This window comes from Microcaecilia unicolor, chromosome 3 (genome assembly GCF_901765095.1).
Source record: "Microcaecilia unicolor chromosome 3, aMicUni1.1, whole genome shotgun sequence".
Classification (NCBI taxonomy): Eukaryota; Metazoa; Chordata; class Amphibia; order Gymnophiona; family Siphonopidae; genus Microcaecilia; species Microcaecilia unicolor.
In genome coordinates this window covers 87,237,358-87,259,740 of record NC_044033.1, presented here as the reverse complement: position 1 = coordinate 87,259,740, position 22,383 = coordinate 87,237,358, and the positions used below count along the sequence as shown (strand labels likewise).

General features: G+C 43.2%; 1 protein-coding gene across 2 annotated transcripts in view; it reads right to left on the bottom strand.

Annotated features, from left to right (window-relative positions):
• Positions 1-22,383, bottom strand: part of VPS54 (VPS54 subunit of GARP complex) — a 300,862-nt gene that overhangs the window by 99,798 nt on the left and 178,681 nt on the right. For both annotated transcript variants that reach the window (XM_030196152.1, XM_030196153.1), the window contains exons 12-13: positions 8,939-9,035; positions 6,282-6,619 (exon numbers count right to left, since the gene is read on the bottom strand). In XM_030196152.1, coding sequence (XP_030052012.1) covers positions 6,282-6,619; positions 8,939-9,035 — 435 coding nt within the window. The remainder of the gene's footprint in view (positions 1-6,281; positions 6,620-8,938; positions 9,036-22,383) is intronic.

Sequence of the window (22,383 nt, the reverse complement as noted above, 5' to 3'; positions counted from 1 at the left end):
AATCCAGCTCTCTATCCTGCAGCTGTATTCCTCTCCATACTGACTAAAAAAATGTTTAAAAATCTGGGAGAACAAAGGTAACCGTAAAGCTAGGATACTTGGGTGCATAAGAAGTGGAATGGCCAGCAGGAGAGAGGTGATAATGCTTCTGCATAAGCCTTTTGTAAGACCCCATGTGAATTACTGTGGACAATTCTGGATATACTACAAAAAAAAGAGCAGCTTTGCCAGGTAAGAGAATAAGAATTGGGACGTATATTCCAATTTTATTCAGGAAAAATGCACCAAGTTATTACAATGACTGTCTTTTCCTTCTGATAAACAAATATAATAACCTGGCAATGTATTCCCCTCCTACTATTACTGTGTATCTGTACTGGACAAACATCTGAATGCCACAATTGAGCTGCATCAGCTCTATCTGAAATAGGAGCCACAATCCCTTAAATGACTCTATAGGAAATATATATGTCATGAGAAGAGGAGGTGTGCACCATTTCAAAGATGGGTTGCTGCAGTGCTCCAGAAGGACACCACTTTTCCACCTGCACAGGGCACCAACCAACCACTTAATACAATGTAGCTCTCAGTCCAAAAGGTTCCCCCTCCCTTCCACCATCCTCCTCTCTTGATGGTAAAATTATGTATTACCTGATAATTTTCTTTCCTTTAGTGGCAGCAAATGAATCCAGGAACTGGTGGGTTGTATCCGCCTACCAGCAGGTGGAGATAGAGAACACTGAAAGAAGTGACCCTGGACGCCCAGCTCCCTGTCTCCTCAGTATAGGTCATATCCCAAAGCAGAGAAACAAAGGGAAACAGAAATAGAACACTCCTCACAGCAAAAGGGCAACAAGCCAAACAGCAACAATCTGAAAATGTAACCAATTCCAACTCCATGAACTGAAAAGGAGTCGAATGAACAGTTAAAATTAACTGTCTTCTCTCAAATTCCGCTTCTTTTTCTTCTATCTTGCTTAAATGTCTGCAAATGCCAGAAAACACAGTGAGGTATGAGAAAGTAGGGAGGGATCCTAGATTCGTCTGCTGCCACTAAAGGAAAGAAAATTATCAGGTAATACATAATTTTACCTTCCTTAGCATTAGCAGCAGACGAATCCAGGAACTGGTGGGATGTAACAAAGCAATCCTTAAACAGGGTGGGAAGATGCCACTCCCCGAGAGAGCACCACCGTCCTAAAACTCGCATCCCTCCTCGCCTGTACATCAAACCTGTAGTGTTTAACAAACGAATGGTGTGAAGCCCAAGTAGCAGCCTGACAAAAATCCTCCAAGGAAAGAACTGCAGTCTCCGCCCAAGAAACCGCCTGCGCACGAGTAGAATGAGTTCGCAGACCTTGAGGAGGAACAGAACCCTTCAGCAAATACGCAGAACAGATGGCTTCTTTAATCCAGCAAGCAATCGTCGCTTTGAAAGCTGCATAATCCCACCTGGGCCCAGCAAAGAGGACAAACAAATGATCCGAACACCGGAACTCATTAGTCAATCGCAGATACTGGATAAGCGAACGTCACAAATCGAGAAGATGCAGCTGAGCAAAATGCTGAGGAAAATCCTCTTTTCGAAAGGAAGGAAGAAAAAGAGGCTGATTTAAATGAAAGGCTGAAATCACCTTAGGTAAAAAGAAGGAACCGTCCGCAAGGTGACGCCCGAATCCAAAAACTGGAAAAAGGCTCACGACAACACAGCGCCTGCAATTCTGAAACTCTGCGTGCCAAAATAGCCACCAGAAACACCGTCTTCAAAGTTAGATCTTTCACTGAAGTGGCACACAACGGCTCAAAAGGGGCTCCGTGAAGAGCACTAAGGACCAAATTCAACTTCCAAGACAGACAAGGACTCTGAAAAGGAGGATGGAGGTGGAGCAAACCTTTCAGAAACCGCACCACGTCTGAATGAGCTGAGAAACATCCGCAAGCCGCCCTCGGAAACAAGCTAGCGCAGCAACCTACACCTGGAGTTATAAGCCAGCCCCTTCTTTAGACCATCCTGCAGAAAGGCTAAAATCTGAGAAATCGAGGCCTTAAAGGGAGACCATGCACATTCAGCGCACCACGCCTCAAACGTGCGCCACACCCGGGCATAAGCTGAAGTAGTAGAACGTTTACGAGCACGGAGCAAAGTAGCAATCACCGACTCATCATAACCCTTCTTCCTCAACTTCGCCCTTTCAAGAGCCAGGCCGTAAGACCAAAGCAGGAGATGTCCTCCATCTCAATCGGGCCTTGATGAAACAACCCCAGAAAAACTGGAAGCCGCAGCAGGCACTCTACAAGCAGTCGCATAAGATCGGCATACCAAGGCCGATGGGGCCAGTATGGGGCTACCAACACCACAAGACCCTGATGATTCCTGATCCGATGTAGGAGACAACCGGTTAGCGGCCAAGGAGGGAAGGCGTAGAGAAGACCGACTGTCGGCCAAGGTTGAATGAGAGCGTCCAGCCCTGCCGAATCTGACTCTCGCCTTCTGATAAAGAATGCTGGCACCTTTGCATTCCGTTTGCTTGCCATGAGATCCATTACTGGAGTGCTCCACTGCCGACAGATTAGCCGAAAGGCCTTCGTCGAAAGTTCCCACTCGGCCGGGTCGAGAAGATTCCGGCTGAGGAAGTCTGCTTGCAAGTTGCTCTGGCCCGCAATGTGCACCGCTGGAAGACAAAGAAGATGGTCTTCCGCCCAAAGAAGCAGGCTGGCTGCCTCTGAGGCCAAAGCTACACTCTGAGTGCCTCCCTGGCGATTTATGTAAGCTACCGCTGACATGTTGTCTGACAGGACTCGAACCGCGTGACCCTCCAGAAGATCTTGGAAGTCCCGGAGAACTAGGTTGATTGCTCTCAATTCCAGGCGGTTGGACCACTTTGCCTCCGTCTGAGACCACAGTCCCTGAGTCACCTGATGAAGACAATGTGCTCCCCAGCCTGAGAGACTGGCATCCATCACCACAATCACCCAAGGAGGGGATGCTAAAGACATTCCCCTCCGTAGGTTGCTGGCACAGAGCCACCAGGCCATGCTGCTTCTGGCACCCGGAAGACACACCAGACGACAAAGATAATTCTGAGACATGGAAGACTTGCGACTTAACAAGGCACGCTGGAGAGGACGCATATGAGCCCTTGCCCACGGAACTACTTCCAGAGTGGCCGTCATCGATCCTAGAACTTGCAAGTAATCCCAAGCTCAAGGACAAGAGGACTGAACAGACTGCAAAACTGCAAACAAAGCTTGCGCCTCCTGCTCTCCGGCAGGAAGACCCGCCTCTGAGTCGTATCGAATAGTACCCCCAGATATTCCAACACCTGGGAGGGAAGTAAACGGCTTTTGGGAAAGTTGATCACCCAGCCAAGGGACTGAAGAAACTCTATGACCCGAGAGGTCGCTGTCAGACTTTCCTGAGGTGAAATCTGCCCGAATGAGCCAATCGTCGAGATACGAATGAACTTTGATTCCTTCTTTCTGAAGAGAGGCCGCCACCACGATCATTACTTTGGAAAAAGTACGAGGCATCGTGGCTAGGCAGAAAGGGAGAGTGCAAAACTGAAAAATGGCGCCCCAAAACCACGAAGCGAAGGAACCTTTGATGAGGGGGCCAGATGGGAATGTATAAATAGGCCTCTTTCAAATCCAAGGCAGTGAGAAATTCTCCTGGCTGAACAGAGGAGATCACTGATCCAACTGTCTCCATACGGAAGTGACACACCCGGAGGCAATCATTCACTTTCCGGAGGTCGAGAATAGGCCTGAAGGTGCCCCCGTTGCGAAGGACCACAAAGTAAATTGAATACTGGCCGGTGCCCCATTTGGTCCATGGAACAGGAACCACTGCCCCAATATCCAACAGCACTTGAAGGGTATCCTGAACGGCCTGCTTCCTGAAAGACGTGACACAGTGAGACTCCAAAAATCCGTCTCCAATGGGAAAGGCAAACTCTAACTTGTAGCCGTCTTTTATAATATCCAAAACCCACTGGTCGGACTTTATAGTGACCCACACACCTCGAGACAGAGGAACAGCTGACCCCCTATAGCAACATTCGAGGGATGGACCTGTGCCCCATCATTGGGGAGTCCTACTGGTAGTCTGAGATCTGTTGGCAGCTCCCAATGCTCTTTTATCGTTTCGAAAGGAAGGCTTCTGCTGGAACCAGGAACGCTGAAAGGAAGAAGTACGACCTGGACAATAACGGCGCATCTCACGAAATCGAGGTCTAGCCGAATTAGATTTAGGAGCAGACCTAGTCCTGTCCTCAGGGAGACGGTGAGATTTAGAATCTCCCAAATCCTTAACTAGATACTCCCCGAAAAGCAACTTCCCACGAAAGGGAAGCCTCGTGAGACGCTCTGGCCGCATAAGACTCACAAACAGCAGCCTGTAAGGTTAACGCGGCCACCTCAAAGGAACGCTTGAGGGAAGCTTCAAGACGTCTGTCCTTCATGTCCTTAAGTGCCACTCCCCCTTCCACTGAGAGAGTAGTCTTCTTGGTGACAGCAGTCACCAAGGCGTCCACCTTAGGCACAGAAAAGGCCTCCAGGGAAGGAGCCACCGGATAGAGGCGAGTCATTTCCCTAGCCACTTTTAAAGACCCCTCAGGGTCAGCCCACTGACTGGAAATAAGTTCTTGAATAGACTCATGCATGGGAAAGGCCCTAGAGGGTTTCCTCATGCTCGCCATCCGAAGATTAACCGCAGCCACGGACAGTTCCTCAGGATCAGAGTTATTAAGCGATGCCAAAGCTTCGCAAATGAGAGAAGAAAGCTCCTCACGATGAAAAATGTGCACAGCAGCAGGATCATCCTGCTCCCCCATCAGAGGCTCACCCTCCTCAATGTCCTCCAATTTAGAGGGTCTAGACGATTCCCCGGACCCCATCACTACTGAAGGAGGGGAAGACCCAGGCACTCCGGACCCCCCATCAGGGAGAACAGACAAACATCTGCGATTAGAAGCCACGTCATCAGAAGACAAAAATCCTCCTGAGAAGCAAGAGCCTCCCTAGGTTCTAAAATGGACTGAGGAAAAGAGGGAGTCCCCAAAGACATACCCCTCTTAAGTAAATAAGCCTGGTGCAATAACATAACAAAATCAGGGGAGAATCCCATCTCAACCCCAGCAGGGCCAAAAGCACTACTGAAAGCACCAGGAGGCGCAGCAGCAGCGCTGCTGCTCCCTATAGCAGCCGAAGCGGGAAGGCAGGAAGACTCTAGAGGAGAAAAAAGCGCGGGCTCTAATGGCGCTTCCGAAAGCGCTGCAGAACTGCAGGCCGCGTGGTCCAACACGCAGGCAGAGTCACTACTCAGTTCCCCTGCCTCTGCTGTCGCTTCAGCGCAACGCGCCACACAGAGCTCCGCTGCCGAACGGCGAGAGCCGCAGTGGAAACACCTCTTCATTGCCTCCATGGCCATGACTGCCTCAAACACGCTGGCCGGACCCCGCCGCCCCGTTACCACACCAAGAAGCGTGAGGTACTCACCGGCGCAGGAAGAAACCGTCTGAAGCGGCTGACACTCTCCCGCGGTGCCCAAAATGGTTCTCCCGTCCTCCCCACAGCCTGAAAGCTGAGCAGGGCAGCTGATTCCAGCAGAGACACATAAATTCTATGTTTCACCCTCTGCAGCTTTAAGCAAGCCTGAGTAAAAGGGCTAACAGGCTTTTCTCTGTAGATTTTTTCCTCTTTGGCTGCCAGCTGCACAAGGTGTGAGGAGAGATTTTGATTTTCAGCAAAGAGGGAGGCAACAGAAAAAGAGGGAGAGAGGGGTAGGGGTAGGACAGGGACCTGCAGCACAAGTATGTCCTTAAGGTCGGCACCCTCAGCCAGATGCCCCCACACTCAACTGGCCAAAGGGCCCAGGAGAACCCCAAGAATCCAGGAGCTGGTAATGATCCGTCCACCACCTGCTGGAGATAGAGATATACTGAGGAGACAGGGAGCTGGGTGTCCAGGGTCACTGCTTTCAGTGTTCTCTATCTCCACCTGCTGGATTCATCTGCTGCTAATGCTAAGGAAAAGCAAGGTGCCACTTTTCTCTGGTCATCAAACTAAACTTATGGCAGGGTGCTCTGATGCAGATATAATATGAAATGATAGGAGGAAATATGAGTCACAGTCCTTTACATGGCTCTATAGGTCCAAGATTCCTTTAGAAATTCTTCAAATTCTAAATTTAAATGTTTCCTATTTTTTCAAGCAGAATCCTCCCCAAGAAGAGGCTACTCACTTCAGAAGTGATATACTTTAGATGATCATTTATCACTCACGTTATTTCTATCCCTCCTGGTGTGGCAGAGGAAGATGTGTGCTCTTTGCTTGAAGAAGAGTCAGTAGTGCATTCTGGTTCTGATATGGAGTCACTGCTGCAAGGCTCACTACTGGGAGAGGCGTTTCTCTGAACAGTACTGTCAGCAGCTACAGCGGAAAGCTCGCACTCGTTGAATGCATCACTTATGAACATGCCTTCATGTGTCAAGTAAGCCAGTTCTGTGTCCACATGACTGTCTCTTTCAGAAATCTTCTGGACTGAACTCTCAGGCTCCCTGATCCTTTGGTTCTTGTCCAGGACCAAAAGAACAATGCCACGAACAAGACTTAACGTTGCCTACGAAAAAGATATAATGCTTATGTATTAAAGGCAGGATGTAAACCTAAACATAAAACAGAATGTGTTAAAGATAACGATTACCTAAATTTACAAAATGGGGTAAAAGTTTTTCAATGGATTAAAGATAAAATTAACAGAGACAGCCATTAAAACTGACTTAGGATTTTTTAAACATTTTTATAATACATTTTATGTCTGTTAATTGTTGAAACTGCATTTATTTTGTATATTTATTTGTACACAGCATTTACATGCTTCAACAGCAGCAATTAATGTGTAGTAAGTGCAAAAACATACCACACTAATAACCAAGTCCCTAAAGATCCAGCAAACATTTCTCCTGAAATGAAAAAGTTTGGGCTTCAAAGGTTTGCCTACGGAGCATGCTGGCAGAGATACATTTTAAACAGATAGTTCCATTTTGCTAAGTTAATGAGTATGGTTTCCGTATTACCCCATTTCAGTTGAACAGATATCACCAACAACCTCTTTGCTGATATATTTCTATACTGAAATCAAATGCAATGAGTTCACAGCCTGTAATTTTCTTCACTATATATGGAACTTCAGATTCACTTGCAGACGCTTGCCTGCTGAAGAGACCTTGGGAGTTCTGAAAACTTGCATATTAATACATTAGTTACCCAGTTCATGGTAGGCTACATTTCTATTCTATTGAAATCTGATTTAAGAACATTCAAAATTCCTAGAACTATTCTGGCTAAAGCAAAAATGATATTTATAGGAAAATAACCTCAGGTCAGTCAAATCTTTGGCAAGTTACTGATAAAACTGATGCAAAGCCACGGTACTCAAATCAAAAAGGGGGAGAAATGTCTAGTGGTAATTAAAAAGGCATAAATCTGTGAGATGGAAGTATGACATCTCACAGAGCAGGAATCCTGCTTTACAATAGCCTTATGGAAGAGAAACTTATAGCTCTCTGCTAAGGATGGCTATTTCACTCTCAAAATGACTGAAAAGGCTTCTCCTGTGGTGAGTCAGCAGGATAAGAATGGAGTAGGGGAAAAATCAGAAACTAGTAAGGGTTAGGGCAAGAAGGGGAGTGTGAGAGGGAGAGAAAAATAAGTTATTTATATTATGCATTATCCAGATACAAGTGTCTAAGTAGCAAGCAAATTAAGGCCTTCTTGCGCCAACTAAAAATGGTGAGCTAGGCAAGATGCAAAACTGGCCTTACCATTGAGCACTGTATTTTTCACATATGGCCCCAATTTTTGCCTGCTTTTCAGCTCTAAATGACTTATACACTTGAGGCTGTGCAATAAGTCTCTGCAGATGGCCCTGCATCCCTCCATATGTCCTACACGTCCTACAGATCCCTCCTTACAAGAAGGCCATGCTGTGCATGTAAAGGGCTCCTAGAAGCTGTAAGAATGAACACAAAAATGAGCAAATCCACACGTGCACACGAAAGAGTGTCAAATGCAAATGGAGGATTTGTAAGGAAAGTAAATAAAAGCAAGAGGAAACAGAAAACTAATATGCTTCTCCACATAAGTGGCTGCAAAAATAGAGGCAAAACTGGTGGCGTTCACAAAATAGAGGATTCTGTTCAGTAATTTATAATCTACCTAATTCAATGAAAACATACAAAGCAGAGTACAGATTAAGAAATCTATATACCAAAGTGATATAACAGCCAACATGATACTAATTAATAAACAATTACTAATCCAATCAGAAAAAAGTATTTTTCCAACAACTTTTGAAAACGTAATAGGATTTATCTAATTTGAATAGGAATACTATTCCAAATTTTAGAACCTTGAAAAGAAAAAGAATGTTCCAATACTGATTTACAACAAACATTCCTCATAATGGGACAGCCCAACATAAGTGTCGTTTTAAAACGAGAAGCATTGCGGACACCTAAAAAAGTGAAAATCTGAACAAGACTAGTAGGGTACAATCCATTTAAAGATTTGAAAATAAGAGTGGCAACTTTACATTTAATACATTGTTCTATCGGTAACCAATGAAGATGTAAAAGCAGTGAAGAGAATCTTTCATATCTACACTTTCCAAAAATCAGTCTAGCAGCAGTATTCTTAAGTAATTACAAAGTACCAAAGATGAAAGAGACAGAGAGAAATCAGGATGACAATAGCACAAGCAGAAGGAAAAACGGCTAAATGCTGGTCCTCATCTGCAATCTGTTACTATGTCACCAAAACATTTGTAAGCCAAGATAGTACATAACCCTGCAGGACTTTTATTCAAGTCTCACATCTTTCTTTATAAAATATCTTCAGCCTGTACAGGTAAACCTAATAAACAATAATTAAACCTTACCTTAACTCGTTTAAGAAATATAGTAAACTTGGAAAAGATATTCTGGAGTAGATCAAACCACTGAGGAAAATTCATCATTCGCATTTGGTCTGCAAGTCTGGGACAAAAAAGGAATTTGGAAGACACAATTTTTATATATTCATTATTGTTAAAGAAGAATGCGGAACTCAAACTAAAAGAGAAATTAGGCTTACCTGATAATTTTCTTTCCATTAGCCCACTATTCCAAAACCTGTGGGACAGTTGTGTCCATCAACCAGCAGGTGGAGAGAGAACTGAAAACTGACCTGAAACATATCTCTCGGAATCAAGTCCAGCTCCTCAGTATCCAGCTTCCAAGCACACTGCAACATCTACCCTGTAGTGCTTGACAAAGGTATGCAGCGTTGACCACGCTGCTGCCCTGCAAATATCTGCTGGAAACAGTAAGGTAGTCTCTGACCAAGATGTTACTGTATGCCTTGTAGAATAAGCCTGCAAAGCCCGGAGAAGCCAACACTAAACAGATGAGCCAACAAACGTGGACGTTTCTCATCTCTGGACAACTTGCAGAGAACAAGAGATGTGCAAGAAGCACCATGTAAGGAGACAATCATTATTTGACCCATTATTCTGCACTGACTAAACGTCTGAGAAACCTCAAGAAGGTCTCTAGAATAGTAGGAAGCACTAATGGAAAGAAAATTATCAAGTAAAACCTCATTTCTCCTTCTATTATGTAGCTTCTCACTATTCCAGAACCTGTCGGTGTTCAAAAGTAAACCCTAGAGTGGGTAGGTAGCCTCATAATCTGGCTTCCAAGCACACTGCAACATCCACCCTGTAGTACTTGGCAAAGGTATGCAGCGTTGACCACATTGCCATCTTACAAATATCTGTTGGAGACAGTAAGGTAGTCTCCACCCAAGATGTTACGGTACGCCTTGTAGAATGAGACCGCAAAGCCTGGAGAAGCCTGCTTTCCTGTAAGCAAATAAGCTGCTGCAATAGTCTCCTTCAGCCATCTAGCAATTATAGGCTGGAAGCCATGAGGTCAAGCCTCTGTTTACCATAAAGCACAATCTGCAAAACTCATTTGTAACTTCCAGATATCTAATGAGGACGCTACGCACATCAAGAAGCTTGAAGGAAGAACACTGAGCCTCCTTGTCCTCTCTGTGAAAGGACAGAAACTCCACAGATTGGTTGAGAGGAAAAGCTGATACCACTTTTGGAACAAAGAAAGGATGTCTGACGCTCCCAATCCCTATGTGCCGATGCAACAACCACCAAGAACGTTGTCTTTAGCTTCAGATCTTTCACGGATGCCTTCTGGAGTGGCTCAAAGGAGGATTCTGAAGAACCTGAAGGATTAAATTCAGGGTCCAACTCATGTGGAAGGCCACCTCCACTGCCATTGTGCCCACCTTGCTTGTTGATATAAGCCACCACCATTGCATTGCTGGCGAAAACTTGGACTGCAGCCCCTGTCAAAAAGGTTAGAAAGTTGCATAAGGCATTCTGCACTGCCCTGAGGTCCAAGCGATTTATCGACCACTGAGACTTGTTCCATCCAGGTGCCCTGTGCCAGATGGAACTTGTAATGAGCTTCCCCAACCCCTCATCTGGAGATACCATTCTGCTGTAATCAGGTTCTGAATGTCTGGATGCATCGGGAAGGTCTTAGAAGGACCTCTAAGCCACCTCATCATCGACGAACACGGAATTCCTGGCGCCAAAGCAGAAGGCTCCTCAATGGAAAGCACTGCCAGTGCCTCAGAAGTAAAAGTACTGAGCTGTTATTTATGAAACCATCCCAGTACTTTCAGATCATCCCCTTCCTTAGGAGGGAGCTCTCCCTCCTACAGCGGCTCCTCTGAATATACCGAGGCCACATCAAATAAGGAGGGTGAAGAAAAGACAGCCTCGTTTTCCCACTCCTGGTAGTCTAACAAGATCTCTTAGGAGCTGGAGGGGCAGTTCAGTGAGAAACTGAAGCATCTTGTAGCAACTCTGACTGTCCCTGCTTCAATAAACAGGCCTAGTTTAAGAGCAATATAAATTCCGGAGAAAACAAAGATCCTGATGCAGCTGAATGCTCTGTTGGGTCCTGTGGCTGTAAAACAGTGACTGTGCTCTACACATGATCAGAGTGTGCTCCTCATTAACAGTCAATCCCGACAAAATGGTACCCATTCCTGCAAACTGCGCACCAGCTCTGCCAGATGAGTGGAATGGATCGGGTGGATGTGGAGCGGGTGGATGTGAAGCGACTGTTCACGCTATCCAAAAATACTAGGACTAGAGGGCATGAGTTGAAGCTACAGTGTGGTAAATTTAAAACGAATCGGAGAAAATTTTTCTTCACCCAACGTGTAATTAGACTCTGGAATTCATTGCCGGAGAACGTGGTACGGGCGGTTAGCTTGACGGAGTTTAAAAAGGGGTTAGATAGATTCCTAAAGGACAAGTCCATAGACCGCTATTAAATGGACTGGAAAAATTCCTCATTTTTAGGTATAACTTGTCTGGAATGTTTTTACGTTTGGGGAGCGTGCCAGGTGCCCTTGACCTGGATTGGCCACTGTCGGTGACAGGATGCTGGGCTAGATGGACCTTTGGTCTTTCCCAGTATGGCACTACTTATGTACTTATGTACTTATGTATGAGAAAGGTTCGATACTCTGTCCCATGCTCTCCAGCAAACCTCTTCCCTTTTTTTTTTTTTAATAGTTTGTTATGCTGGAAAAGGAGAGTTCCACAGGAAACACGGAAGAGTTGAAGGGAGGGAAGAACAGAATTTGCAGAGCACCAGGGACAGGGATCTGAAGACCTCCAGATATGAAAGTTTTGCTCAGGGATCAGTTGACCAATTAGACCAGGAGCAAAGCACTCAGAACCAGAGGCTGAAAAGTGTGTCCATCCACATGCTGGAGACAGGAAATTCTGAGGAGCTGGACTGGATGCCAAGAGAGATATGTCTTAGCTCAGTTTTCAGTTCTCTATCTCCACTTGCTGGTTGATGGACCATGGCTTCTACTTCCTAGTATTATCCATTATCCTTTCCTTTAATGTTTTTAGTCTCATGCATTACACCAATGATCTGTAATGTTTCTCATATCTTACATTAACACTATCTGCTTTTGTCTCACCTAGAATGTAAACTGCACTGAAACCTGGAAAGGGGATATTAGCAGTATACAACCACCTGCTCTTGGACAATCAAGTGAAGGTTGTAGTGAAGAGAATGTTCTTTGCAATGTGGCGGCTGAGGCATATCAGACACTGCCTACTCAGAGATCTTTTCTGCACACTTGTTCACTGGCTGGTACTTTCGCACCTGGACTACTGCAGCGGGATTTATGCTGGTTGTCATGACTATTTATTAAGGAAGCTCCAGACAGCCCAGAACACAGCTGCTAGATTGATACTAGGCAAATCTCGTTTTGCCCATGCACAACCATTGCGTTTTGCCCTGCTCTGGCTCCCAGTCAAGGATCGCATCAATTTCAAAGTCTGCTCTTTAACGCACAAGATCATATTCGGAGAGGCCCCTGAATACATGCTCGACCTCGTCGATCTACACCCAAGAAATGCTTCATCGTGCAACTTTCTCTGTCTACACTATCCCAGCAGTAGGAGAGTCAGATATAAGCATATGCTCGCTTCATCTTTCCCATACACTAGTGTTAAATCTTGGAATGTCCTGCCGAAGCAATTAAAAGGGATATTAGACCATCAATTATTTAACAAATTCTTAAAGACATTCCTTTTTACAAAAGCCTACTCCATTTGACTCGCCGGTGGCAGAATGAAGTGGAACTCTACAAAATTGCTCTTGTTGGACAGCTTCTCCATCCCATGTCTTTTCTGTGAATTCATCCCTGCTCTGTAACCCTCTGTTTACCCATCCTCTTATTGTATTTTTTTTCTCCTGTACTACTGTAAGCCACATTGTGCCTGCGCTTGTGGGAAAATGTGGGATATAAATGCACTAAACTAAATAAATAAACTATCCCACAGGTTCTGGGCTAGTGGAAAGCTATGCAATGGAACACAGCATTAAAGCAAGTATTCACATATTCAGCATTCTAACAAATACATCAAAAAATTTAACATGAAAAGACAGACTGAGAAACTTAATAAAAAAAAACTATCATGGAATAAAAAGTAAAATGCATCCTTAGCTTTAAAGGGTACATACATTTATGAACCAGCAAATAATCCAGTGTGGTAACTTTCTCTATCTACAGTATCACAGATCCTAGCGGACCGTTGCTTTCAACCCCCTTCCATGACTAAGGTGGTAATTTTATAACAGGCTGAGATCTCAAAGAGCACCTAAATCAGAGATGCAGAAGTTTAGGCCTCAAGTGCCACAAACAGGCCAGGTTTACAGGATACCCATAAAGAATATGCATGAGATAGATCTGCATAAATACTAACTCCACTGTACAAAAAATGGTCGAGCTCCACTGTATGTGTCTACTCTTTTCTTACCTTTATTTATCAAAAGGTATTGTGCAACATGTTCATACCAAGTTACTAAATTTTCCAAATGCTAGAAGGCTTAGATCTAAACATTTGTTGATGTTATCTTTCCCATATCAGGCTGCTGCATGTTGGAATTCTTTACCGATGTATTTAAGACTAATAGATAATTATTTGCTATTTAGAAAAGCTTTAAAAATTTGCTATTTCTGGAACATGTCTGAGTAGAGAGGTGTGGTAGCCGTGTTAGTCCACTTTTAAAAGGTAATCAATAGAAATAAAACAAAATAAAACATGGAAATGAAAATAAGATGATACCTTTTTTATTGGACATAACTTAATACATTTCTTGATTAGCTTTCGAAGGTTGCCCTTCTTCGTCAGATCGGAAATAAGCAAATGTGGTAGATGACAGTATATATAAGTGAAACATCAAAGCATTTCAGTAAGATTCTAACAGGATGGGGGTAGGTAGGTGAGAGACAGGGAGATATGCATGGAGACAGGAGGGTGTCAAAGCAATACAATTTTATGGTTTATAATGGACTAGAAAACACAGATCTTTGTTAAGTCCTGTCTAGTGGGTGTCAAAATATTTAATCATTCTGACTTCAAAGGTCTTACGTTCCTGTATTGTTTTAAAGTTCCCTTTTAGGATCCTTACCATGAAATCACTGGTACAGTGTTCTGGTTTTGTAAAGTGCTGCCCCACAGACGTGACATCTTTATTGGTACTAGCATTTTTCATATGGTATCTATGTAAATTAAATCTCCTCTTTAGCATCTGACTTGTTTCTCCAATGTAGCAGCCTTCGTTGCATTTTTTACACTGAATGATATATATCACATTGGAAGATGAGCACGTGAAAGATTCCTTAATGTTGAATATTTTTCCTTTGTGAATGACCGTGTGGTCCTGTGAAATATTTTGGCATAGTTTGCAGCTGGATATATTGCAAGGATGTGTGCCATTCTTTTCTTTTTGAGTCTGTGTTGGGAGCTTACTTCTAATTAGCTTGTGTTTTAAGTTGGGTGGCTGTCGGAAGGCCAGCACTGGTGGGGATGGGAATATCTCTTTCAGTAATTCATCCTCCTGGAGTAGAGGCTGCAGATCTTTTATGATTTTTCTTAAATTTTTCCAGCTCTGGGTTGTAGGTCACTATAAGGGGGATTCTGTCTGTGGCTTTTTTTTCTTTGTACTGTAGCAGATTTTCCCTGGGTGTTTTGAGGGAGGAGGCAATATTCTTGGAGATTATTTTGGGGTTGTAGCCTTTCTGTTCGAAGGATGTAGTCAGGATTTCAAGGTGTCTGTCTCTGTCCCCTGGGTCAGAGCAGATACGGTGGTATCTTGTGGCTTGGCTGTAAATAATGGATCTTTTTGTATGTGAAGGGTGGAAGCTGGAGTTGTGGAGGTAGCTGCATTTGTCTGTGGGTTTCTTGTATATGGATGTTTGTATATAGCCATCACTGATTGAGACTGTGGTGTCCAAAAAATTGTCTTTTTCTGGGGAGTAAGTCAATTTTGAATCTGATTGTAGGATGGTATGTATTGAAGGAATTGTAAAATTGTTTCAGAGTTTCTTCCCCCTCAGTCCAAATCATAAAAATGCCATCGATGTACCAATAGTATTTTAGGGGTTTGGTCTGGTATGTATTCAGAAATGTCTCTTCCAGCTCAGCCATAAAGAGGTTGGCATATTGGGGTGCTGTCCTGGTGCCCATCGCAGTGTCCATTATTTGTAGATAGATATCATTGTTAAAGCAGAAATAGATGTGAGTTAAAATAAATTTGATTAGTTTTGTAATGGTTTCTGGTGAGTATTGATGGTCCAGTGTGGATGTTTTTAGGAGTTTCTCACATGCAGCTATGCCATCTGCATGGGGAATGTTGCTGTATAGTGATTCTACATCCATCGTGACCAGAAGGGTGCTTGGTGGTAATTGCTTGATGTTTTTCAATTTATTCAGAAAGTCTGTGGTGTCTTGTATGAAGCTGTTTCTTTTGTGCATGAGGGGCTTCAGAATTCCATCTATGAGTCCAGATATTTCCTCCGTGAGTATGCCAATACCCGATATGATTGGTCTGCCAGGGTTTCCAGGTTTGTGGATTTTGGGTAGCATGTAGAATGTGCCCACAGAAGGCTGGTTTGGTATGAGTTTCTTCAGATGTGGCTGTACTTGTTTAGGAAATGTTCTGATCAGGTCTTTCAGATGCTTTGTATAATCCTGTGTGGGATCCACGGTTAGTATCCTGTAGTATGTATTGTATGAGAGCTGTCTGGGCCCTTCTTCAATGTATTTTTCTGTGTCCATAATCATCACTGAGCCTCCTTTGTCTGCGGGTTTGATGATAATGTGTGGGTTAGTTTGTAGAGTTGTTATGGCCGCTCTTTCTGGTGGAGTAAGATTGTACAGAATTTTCTTTTGTTTGCTGGAAAGTTGTGATTTTACCCTATGTCTGAAGCTTTCTATGTAGTTGTCCAGCTTGTAGTTTTGTCCATCCTGTGGGGTGAAATAAGTGTTCTTTTGTTTAAAACTGTATTCCAGTCTGTTGGGGGTACCTTTGTTGTGAAAATGTGCCTTCAGGCGCAGTTTTCTAAAGAATTCTTCTACATCTGAGAATAATTGGATTTTGTCCAGCTTGCTGGATGGGCAAAATGAAAGTCCTTTGGAGAGTACATAAGTACATAAGCATTGCCATGCTGGGACAGACCAAGGGTCCATCGAGCCCAGCACCCTGTCACCGACAGCGGCCAAAAGAACAAGCAATTTGTCCCGCCCATCCTAGAAATACTGTATTATTCCCTCGTCCATTCAATAACATTCTATGGCTTTTTCCTCCAGGAAGCCATCCAACCCTTTTTTGAAGTCCACTAAGTTAACCGCCTTAACCAACTTTTCTGGCAGCAAATTCCAGAGTTTAACTACTCGTTGAGTGAAGAAAAATTTCCTCCGATTTGTTTTAAATTTACCACACTGCAGCTTCATTGCATGCCCCTTTGTCCTAGTATTTTTGGAAAGCGTAAACAGATGCTCCACATCGACCCGTTCCATTCCACTCATTATCTTATAGACCTCTATCATATCTCCCCTCAGTCGCCTTTTCTCCAGGCTGAAGAGCCCCAGCCTCTTCAGCCTATCCTGAAAGGGAAGTCGTCCCATCCCCTGAATCATCTTTGTCACCCTTCTCTGCACCTTTTCCAATTCCATTATGTCTTTTTTGAGATGCGGCGACCAGAATTGAACACAACACTCAAGGTGCGGTCGCACCATGGAGCGATACAACGGCAGAATAATGATACCAAACATTCTATTTGCTTTCCTAGCCGCAGCAGCACACTCACCAGAAGTTTTCAATGTATCATCAACGACGACACCTAGATCCCTTTCTCGGTCCGTGACTCCCAACGCTGAACCTTGCATGACGTAGTTATAGTTTGGGTTTCTCTTTCCCACATGCATCACTTTGCACTTGTTCACATTAAACGTAATCTGCCATTTAGACGCCCAGTCTCCCAGTCTCGTAAGGTCCTCTTGTAGTTTTTCACAATCTTCCCGCAATTTGACTACTTTGAATAACTTTGTGTCATCGGCAAATTTGATTACCTCACTAGTTACCCCCATTTCTAGGTAATTTATGAATATGTTAAAAAGCAGAGGTCCCAGCACCAATCTCTGAGGGACCCCGCTAACTACCCTTCTCCATTGCGAATATTGACCTTTTAATCCTACTCTCTTGTTTCCTATCTTTCAACCAGTTTTTAATCCACAGTAAGACACTACCTCCAATCCCATGTCCCTCTAATTTCCTCTGTAGTCTTCCATGAGGGACCTTATCAAATGCCTTCTGAAAATCTAGATACACAATATCAACCAGCTCACCTTTGTCCACATGTTTATTTATCCCTTCAAAGAAATGCAGCAGATTGGTGAGGCAAAATTTCCCTTCACTAAATCCATGTTAACTTTGTCCCATTAGTCCATGCTTTTGAATGTGCTCTGTAATTTTGTTCTTGATTATAGTCTCTACCATTTTGCCCGGCACCGAAGTCAGACTCTCCAGTCTATAATTTCTCGGGTCTCCTCTGGAACCTTTTAAAAAATCGGCGTTACATTGGCCACACTCCAATCTTCAGGTACCATGCTCGATTTTTAGGATAAATTACAAATCAATAACAGTAGCTCTACCAGCTCATTTTTTAGTTCTATCAGTACCCTAGGGTGAATACCATCCAGTCCAGGAGATTTGCTACTCTTCAGTTTGCAGAACTGCTCCATTACGTCTTCCAGATTTACAAATATTTCAATACGTTTTTCCGACTCTTCAGCTTCGAATACCCTGTCCGGCACCGGTATCCCACCCAAATCTTCCTCGGTAAAGACCGAAGCAAAGAACTCATTTAGTTTTTCTGCTATTTCTTTGTCTTCCTTGATTGCCCCTTTTACTGTGATAATTGATAGTTCAAGAGGTTAGACTGTCACTGAAATGCTTTGCTGTTTCACTTATATAAACTATATAGAAAATCAAACACAGGTTCACAACCCCTATGTAAATGTATCGTGAATCACTAATAGAAAACTCTCTAGACCCCAGATAGTATATAAGTGGAGGAAAAAAGCTTCAGAATTGCCGCCCAGCCTCTCACCTCTGAGTGCAGTTATAAGGCATGAGCTCAGCGTGCCATCATTTAGCTTCAAAAAAACTCCACTTTTACCTCAAAATTTTCTTTACTATTCTATGTGTTCACTACTTCTTAAATATATGTACTGTATCAGATCAATGGAACTAAAAACAACAAAAGTTCCATCACAAAATCTTGAATGCAAACATAGCAAAAACATTAAGAAGAGTCACCACGGATCACTTAGCTTTATATTTTCATTTGTAGTCCTTCTCTGTGTACCTCCTCTTTTTATTGAAAACCCGACAGGGAGCCCCCGTGTTTCGCGAATGCTGTGTCAGGGGTAATTTCCAAAGTTCATAAATCCAAAGAATGCATCCACTGTCAAATGTCACCGTTAGCTCCCAACTTGTACTGCTCAACGGTGCTATTGCGGGAAAAACAGCAGCATTTTAAATCGAACATAACTCCGCCCTTCTGTAGTGAGTTATAACTACCTCACTTCCGCCATGCATATCAACTCCATCACTTCCGCCATCTATATATATATATTAGACAAACAATATTGCATCTTATAGGTGGAATTAATATTAGAAAAAAGCTGACCATTCAACCCTTACGTTCAGCCCTTCTGGTTCTACAGTGTTAAAATAAAAAATCCACTTTTGTTCTTTCTGACAGAGCAATCTACTCATATAGAAGGATGAACTTGTTCAAGGACAATGCACAACAGGTCATCAAATTTATGTTGAAATTATCATTATGGGACACCATTGGTGCTTCTTGCTTGCCCAGTTTCAAACACGAACGATGTTCAATAAGCCTAGCTTTAAGGCTTCTGGTGGTTTGTCCAATGTATAACAAACCACAGGGGCATTGAATCACATAAATAACCCCCGTGGATTCACATGTAGTAATAGTTTTCAAAGTGCATCTACGTCCCGTGCCAAATTGAATGAATTCACTACTGTCCATCATGACATGGCAAACCGAACAATGACCACATTTAGAGTGTTTACCACCCCCTTTCATAGGTTCTTTAGGTGTCCATACATCGCTAATGCTCAAAGTGTCTGCCAAGTTACATTCTCTTTGATAAGAGAACAGGATGTTCGCCTGGACAAACACCGGATGGGTTCTAAGTAGATCAAATGTCTTTTTATAGCTTTACTTACTATTCCCGTATCTGTGTTGTATTTCAAAACAAAAGGTAATATATCTTCCTCTTGACATTTAGATTTATACTCCAATAGGGCTTCCCTTGGGTTAAATCTCGCTCTTTTAGCTGCTTTTTTCACAAGCTGTCTTGGATATCCACGTTGAGTGAATTTCCCACTAAGTGTCTTAGTACTCAATTTGAAATCTTTATCTTGAGAACAAATCTTCCTATGTCGCAAAAATTGAGCATAAGGAATATTGTTTTTCCATATGTGGCGGATGCATGCTACTATAGTGTAGCAAAGAATTGTGGTCTGTGGGTTTGGAAAAGACCGTGGTTCTAAATCACCCTCTTTTTGTATCCATACATCAAGGAAAGATAAATGCTGTTCGTGGCTTATTACTTCAAATTTTATCTTTTGATGACATGAATTTAAAAACTCCACGAATTGCTGTAACTGATCTCGTGTGTCTGTCCAAATACAGAATATGTCATCTATAAAGCTTTTCCAGCATGTAATATGCTGAAAAAAAAGGTGAAGTATAAATCCATTTCTCCTCGAATGCTGCCATAAAGAGGTTAGCTACCGTGGGGGCAAATGTGGTCCCCATGGCAATCCCCAAAGTCTGTTGGAAAAATTTTTTTCTTCATTGCTATCTCACTGATCTTTACTAAAAATTCTGAGGGAACTAAGTGAGGTCTGGCTCTTTCATTCAATGCCATTTCCAATACCTCCAGAGCTTCTTCCTGAGGGATGCTGGTGTATAGCGCACACACATCAAGCATTACAAGGATCCATTTATTCCTACCTGTTTTATCTAAAGAGTCCAGAATCTTTAAAAAATGGGTGGTGTCCTGAATATACGATTTCACTGAGGATAGACAAGGTTGTAAATGAATGTCTGTGAACTGACACAACTGTTCCAACAATGAGTCTTTCACCGAGACGATCGGTCTCCCTGGGGGATTTTCCAAACACTTGTGGATTTTCGGAAGCAGATAAAAAAATAGGTATTTTATTTTAAGTGTAATTCAAAAATTTGAATTCTTTTAAAGTGATGAACCCTTGCTCATAACCACCTTTTGTGATCTCAAATATAAATTGCATAACTAAGGGAGAAGGGTCTTGTGGAAGATTAATGTAATTATCACCATTATTCAGTTGATTGTAGGCTTCCTTCATGTAATCCTCCCTAGACCAGATAACCACCGCTCCTGGGGCTGGTGGTTGGGGGGCGGTGATAGTGCTGGGCAGACTTGTACGGTCTGTGCCAGAGCCGGTGGTGGGAGGCGGGACTGACGGTTGGGAGGCGGGGATAGTGCTGGGCAGACTTATACAGTCTGTGCCAGTGGTGGGAGGCAGGGATAGTGCTGGGCAGACTTGTATGGTCTGTGCCAGAGCCGGTGGTGGGAGGCTGGGCTGGTGGTTGGGAGGCGGGGATAGTGCTGGGCAGACTTATACGGTCTGTGCCCTGAAGTACACAGGTACAAATCAAAGTAGGGTATACACAAAAATTAGCACATATGAGTTATCTTGTTGGGCAGACTGGATGGACCGTGCAGGTCTTTTTCTGCCGTCATCTACTATGTTACTATCTGCCCCTTCTTATGATTCCATCCTTATCATTTCTCAAAGATGATAGTGCTCTCCGTTCTTGTGTCATATTAAACTTGGTAAACCTCTTTTTTTTTCTCCAATTCTTCGATCTCTTTCATAACCATTGTTTTAAACATCACTATAACTTGGTCTACCGGTCCAGGAGGTATCCAACTGGAACGATCCCCGACTATAGAGCAATGTGCAATTTCACTTATATATACTATCATCTACCAACATTTGCTTATTTCCGATCTGACGAAGGGCAGCTTTCGCAAGCTAATCAAGAAATGTATTAAGTTATGTCCAATAAAAAAGGTATCATCTTATTTTCTTTGCCAAGTTTTATTTTGTTTTATTTCTATAGAACATGTCTTGAATCAGTTTAGAATTAATTTTTCCTCCTAGGGTTTGCCTAAACTCTTCTGTTATCTACATAAAACAGAGAGGATTTTTGCAGAACATAAGAAGTGAGATGTGTTATGATTTGCTCTCCTCTGCTTACCTTTACTCTGCCTGCTTCTGCCTCTAAAATGAACACAATATGGATGAGATATCACCGAGAGGTATTAGAATCTGCTCCTTTTATACGACTATGCTCATGAGGAGCAAGCTAAACTAAAGGCAGACAAAGAAATGGGGACGGTTAGCTGCATGGGATACATGCAAAGGTATTAAGGGAAGTACTGGCAGTTGTGCTGTCTGGCCTTTATAATGCTTCTTTAGAGTTGGAAGAGGTCCTAGAAGACTGGAAAAGGGTGGATGTGGCCCCTCTCCACAAAAGCATAAGTAAGGAGAAGGCTGGGAACTACAGGCCAATTAGTCTAACCTCTGTGGTAAGTAAATTAATGGAAACAGTTCTAAAGCAGAGAATAGTGAGATTTTTGGACCCAAGGAAGCACGGTTTCAATGAAGGCAAGTCTTGTCAGACAATCTGATTAATTTGATTGGGTGACCAAACAGATAGATTGAGGGAGAGCACTAGATGTAGTGCACTTAAATTACAGCAAAGCCTTTGACACAGTACTGCACAAATGGCTTATAGAGTGCCTTCGGTATGGGCCCTGAAGTAACAGACTGGGTGAGGAACTGGTTGAGTGGAAGGCTACACAGGGTACTGGTAAATGGAACTCACTGTGAGGAAAGGGATTTTACCAGTGGTGTGCCACAGAGTTCAGCTCTTGGGCTGGATCTCATCAACATTTTTGTAAGCAATATTGCTGAAACTCTGTCTGGTAAAGTTTGCATTTTTGCAGATGATACCCAAATCTGCAATAGGGTAGACATCCATGCTGGTGTGGATAACACAAGGAGGGACCCAGCAAAGGCTGCAAAAACCTGAGGGAATGGTACAGTTTAGGGGTCACGTACTTTTCTACATGAAAGTGGAGCAGGACTTGGGTGTAATCTTATGTGATAATCTTAAGGTGGCCAACAGGTAGAAAAGGTAATGGCAAAAGCTAGAAGGGTGCTTGGTTGCATAAAGAAGAATGGCCAGAAAGACAAAGCAGACGATGTCTCATTATAAGCTTCTGGTAAGATGTCATTTACAGTACTGTGTACATTTCTGGAGATCACACCTTCAAAAAGGAATAAA